Raw genomic sequence first — 5,309 nt, 5'->3', positions numbered from 1 at the left:
CATTTGAGGCAGGGTCCTAGGTTTCTCACAACTATATAAACCTCCCAAGTACAAAAATACCCTTATCCCAATTTTGATAAGGTAGGTTGCCACGACTTTTAGGTTATGTTTGGTTTGTAGAAAAAGAAAGGCAAGGAAAGGAAGCAAAAGATAGGGAAACTTTTACAGTCTTTGTATAGATTTTTCTTCCTTTTCCTGCTTTTTTCTTCAAACCAAACACATCATTTGGGATTGGGCCACTGACGTGGCAATTTTCTATAGAATTGTTAATGGTGAGATTGCAATAACAGAATTCAAGGTCAATATGGTTTGCAGTTGAAATCAGATTGGGATTAAAATCTTTTGGAATTGAAACGAGTGATTTATTCTTAGATTTAAAGTTTATTTTTTATATATTGTTTTTAATTTTTTTCATAAGAAAAGTGACATCTTAGATTTTACAAAATAATGAATCTGGTCAAATTTGAAAATTATGCATTTTAAGTCAAATCGGATCGAGTTCGGATTGAAGCACTGTGGTATCGGCCGTATTAGATTTGAGGTAAATCCATGCCAAACCCGACCAATTGATATCCTAAGAGGATATTAATAAGGCCAAAACACAAGCGAGGCTTATATGATTGTCAGAAAATTCACGTGTTCTTGTAATGGAATCACAACACAACAATACATCAGATCTTTGTTTGAAGTGAGGCTTAAAATAAAAAATCCGCATGCATCCACTGTAAGTAAACAAGAGTATAAGACTATTTTTAGAAAATTCTATTCTCATAAATACCCTTTTAATATATTCTTGAAGAGCTCACTTTCGCCACGTACGACATGATTTCATGTTTTTTAGCAAAGGGTTAGGGCTAAAACCGTGAATCCAAACCTTATTACTGTGGCCCCACCGTGAAATCACTCCATTTAATTAATTCAATTCTTAGTGGCTCCACAACAAATAACAAAACACGGAAGTTTTCGACTGATGTATCAAAATTCAAAAGTGGTTTGATTATTGAGACCTCATAAAATAATTACAAAAGCCAAAAGCGCGTGCCTCCCATCTGGGAAACCTGGAGTAAATAGGAATTCTAGTCCTAATCATCGATCTCCTGCCACCAAAAACTCTGCGTATATTGCATCCAGTTAAATCAATGTGCCTGTGGATTTTGTTACTTTCACTGTGTCTGTGTGTATAGAAGACAATCTCGTCGCTTAATCATGGGCATCTTTCCTCACTGACAGAAGCAAAATTGCCTTTTTCTTCTTCCTTCTTCATTATGGGGCTGCAGTCACTCACGGAGTAGCCCATTCCCATTACAACCGGTCAATGAGTCAAAGTCCTTACAACCAACCAGTTGGCACCTTGCTTTGTCTTGACTATTTTTTGACTATTTGGTGGGTGTTATTTTATCTAATTGATATCGCCACATCAATGATAAAAGCAATTGTGCATGAATTATGTTGGTCAATTTTCATCTTTCTTCCTCCGTCTTGCTTTCTTTCTCTCTTGAGAAAAAAAAAAAGAAACTACAAATGAGTACTTAAAATTTTTCACTTACTATATAGGAATTAGAAACAAAATCTTAATAAAAATATTCCTCCAACTGAAACTTGTGCCTATATATAGGTCCTAAACTTCTATCCAATTACTCCTACAATGGTTTTACCGTAGCATTTGCCTTTTTATTAGACAAAAAAAAAAAAAGAAAATTGTGTGACTATAGTGCAGTTTTTGTAATATAGCATTTGCCAAAACAATTAATGCACTATTAGTTGATATCAAATTAGAAAAGAGAGTGGAGAAAAAAAAGGAATTAACACTATTGATAAAAATGTGAGAATTTTATGGGGGAGAGATAATGCACAAATAGAGAAGGAAGTAAAACATGATCAAATAGGGAGAGTTCTCAGGAGCAAGGTTCAAAGTACCAGAAACATTATGCGTATCGGAAAGGTAAATTTAAGAGACGTATCGGGATACACTTTGGATATGCATGGATACGGACAAAGATATGCATGGAAACACATGAAAATGCTATAAATACTCTAATAAATCATAAATAAACATCAATATCACTAAATATAAGACACAAATGAGCTATTTATGCATAAAAATAGCACGTTTTAGTGGGTTTTATGAAAAAACATATTATAATCATTAAAGTCGGGAACAGATACATACTATCTAATTATGGACATAATAGATCAAGTAATTGTTTTGCACGTTTTATTCTAAAAATTAAATTAAAATTAAGAAAAGTAAATATGTAACAAAAAATTGAATGGATTTATGTAGGGTTTGGGAAGGGTCAGTGATAATTATCCCCTTGAAATTTTACTTTGCGACAAAGACCTCATGGCCATTAAGTCAAATAACATAATAAGTTAAATTACCAAAATATTCACCTAAATTTTCCTTGCTCTTTTCTCTTAAACCCTAAAGTTATGTTTTGGTTTGAAGGAAAATGCTGGGAAAGGAAGGGAAAGGTAGGGAAACCTTTACAAACCTTGTATAGGTTTTCCTGTCATTCCCTTCCTTTCCCTATCTTTTCCTTCAAACCAAACATAGCCTAGTTGATCCAAAAATACCCCCATTTTCTCCAAATGGAATCGATTAAAATAACAAGAATCATTTCAATGACATAAAAAACAAGTTTCTATAAATTCTTGTTTTATTTCACTGACATTAATGTCTCTCTTCATCTTAAGATATAAAAATCATTCACTCCTTTCTCCAATAAATTAAGAAAAAACAAACAAAATCTTAAATTTATATCTATTAGAAAGAGAACCCTCTACCATTTCATTTAAATATTGAATCTAGCCAGAAATTTGCAAGGATCAATTAGAGCAACCATTAGGACTTCAATATTATATTTAGAAAATTAAGAAAAGGATCGTTTGAGGATTTAAAAAATTTTAAAGAGCCAAATAAGAATCTTTTTTGAAGTTTGGTCACAGACTGAAAATTCAAAAAGGCCTTTGGTGCAAATTGAAGTTCAGGAGGGGAGGGGGGTAATTGTCACTAACCTTATAGTAGAGGGGGTCTTTATGACAAATAATAGTTTAAGGGGTCTTTCTAAATTTGTCCCTTTTTTTATTAGTCTTTTAAGAGCTAGATGATCCAACATGGGCAGCAGCGTAGATTTACGAAGGACATGTATTGATTGACAATTGACAGTCTGAAACAACGGAGGATATAGGGGAAAACATGTCTATCCACCACTACTGGTACTGCCAGAATGGCGTCAATTCAAACCTCAAAGTCATGTGACATTCCTGACTCGTACTTACACGTGAATGTAACGACCTTTCCTAGCTAGAAGGGTGTTCCACTTCCACCAGACTTTCAACAAGCTAAGGGTCGTCTTGCTGAATGGCAACAACTCATGAGAAAACTTTTTGCAAGAGCTTTTGGAATCGAGATTAATGTCGGAGATTTTCAGTACCAAACCCTGCATCAATGTTAATTGAAAAAGCTCATCCTTCTTAAGGTACGTAGTTGCTAATACGTACCCACTTGCCGTCACTAGATGATCATCAACTGCCTGGCCCTCCTTTTCTTACTATCCACATACAAAATCTACAATGAGAAGCAAATTAAAACAAAGGCATTTTTGGGATGTCCCCTAGGGGGTGGCGTGGCAAATTGATGGATTTGATTGGCTGCGGCGAATTGAAGATCAACCCATCCATCAACCACCTGCAGTCAATAATTGCCCATGTTTCAAGAGAAAAAATAAAAGGTTAGTTTGTCATGGGATTGGCCGTAGGAGTGGCAAATGGATGGATTGGGTTGGATGTGGGTTGAATATAAATCCATCCATCAACCATCCACACCCATTAATAACCCATTTTTTTAACATGTAATCTTTTTTTTGGTTGAAAGTTGAAACTCAACCCACCTCATTGATGTAAAAGTACATGGATGAGGTTTTACACGGAACCCTAAAAAAGTTATGGTTGAGCTTTGGAAAGCATGAAAAAAAGTAATGAATTTTTTCATTAATTTTATCTATATAGTATTTACATGGATGTAAAAATTTACTTTTGATGAGATTTTACATCGTAAATAAAATTCCACTCCATTCAAATATTCAAATATGAACAAATTTAAACCGAAATAGAGTTTTACATTGATATCGATTTACATTCCATCCAAACAGGGACAAAACTGAACCAAGTAAACTTTTACATTGTTGATATTTTCCGTCGCTTTCAAACGCAGCATAATGTTGCAGGTAGCAGTGGACTTGTTGTGACAAAATGGAAAGGTCTCTGGCTTGTTGTGCTGGGACTTGGGATCAGTCCTGCCTTTAGCAGTGTTAGGGGGTTGGGGAGATTTTACCAATGGACTAAATAAACAATAGCCCCATTAACATAGGATGGGAACACATCCACATGTTAAATATTAATCAACTTGAATTCTTAATCCAAAAAGATTACTTTGGCATTAGATGAGGCCCTTCTGAACTGTATCATCTTTTTCAACACAGGCAACTGCTCAAGTTCCTTAAACTGAAACCCCTTCCCCCTCTTGATACTTAGTTTATCGAGCACCGTTGCATTTTCAAGAACAAACTGTATGAATCCCATCTCATGTGCAACTCCTTTGAACTCTATCAACTTCATTTTCCTAAGTCTCCTAAAAATGATCTCTCTTAAAGGCAGTTGGTTTGCCTCCCAGAAGTTGGCTTGATGTATCAGTGCAGATGCCTTGTCCGAGTCCGCCTAGAGACAACCATCACAAAACCAAATTAACTCACATAAGATAATGATATGAAGACAATACTTAAAAAAATCACCATGTATATAATGAAAAATGTACATAGTATTGTCTGAAAAGACTTACAGTGACCTCGATCTCCTGTAGATGAGGAGAACTTCTGAACAAGCAAAGGGCAGCCAAAATCTGCTTGGAGTCATCTAGGTTTATTGTCAGGCTGATATACTTCAAGCAGTCCAAGGTATTCGTCAATTTTACTGGTACATCACCAACCGCCAAAAACTGCATGCATGGTGTTCAAGTTAAGTTATGCTGTAAGCTAGCACGCAGCAGATGGATTAAAATAAATGAGCTAGCTAATTATTAAGGTAAGGCCCAGGCCAAGGGGGCCGGAGAAGAATTCAATTACGTACCTTGAGAAAAGAATAGCAAATGATAAGTATCTTGAGCTTAAACAGCCGTCCGAAGAGTTTATCTAGTCTGCACAAGTGTTGATGATGAGGATGCGGATCATCAAGGAAATGCGGACGCAAACTGATGGTAGCTATGGCTAAAAGTGGGGAACCGAAAAATACAAGCTCTTCGAAATGGCCAT

General features: G+C 35.5%; 1 protein-coding gene across 1 annotated transcript; it reads right to left on the bottom strand.

Annotated features, from left to right (window-relative positions):
- Positions 1 to 4,416: 4,416 nt before the first annotated feature.
- LOC104595952 (uncharacterized) lies at positions 4,417 to 5,309 on the bottom strand. Its single transcript, XM_010256901.1, has 4 exons — positions 5,290 to 5,309; positions 5,128 to 5,194; positions 4,841 to 4,996; positions 4,417 to 4,719 (listed from the first exon to the last, which is right to left on the bottom strand). The coding sequence occupies exons 1-4, from the start codon at positions 5,307 to 5,309 to the stop codon at positions 4,417 to 4,419; spliced, it is 546 nt and encodes a 181-aa protein (XP_010255203.1).

This window comes from Nelumbo nucifera, chromosome 5, assembly GCF_055504915.1.
Source record: "Nelumbo nucifera cultivar China Antique chromosome 5, China Antique-T2T, whole genome shotgun sequence".
In the NCBI taxonomy this organism is placed as follows: Eukaryota; Viridiplantae; Streptophyta; class Magnoliopsida; order Proteales; family Nelumbonaceae; genus Nelumbo; species Nelumbo nucifera.
The sequence above is the reverse complement of the archived record's forward strand: the minus strand, read 5'-3'. Positions and strand labels throughout refer to the sequence as shown.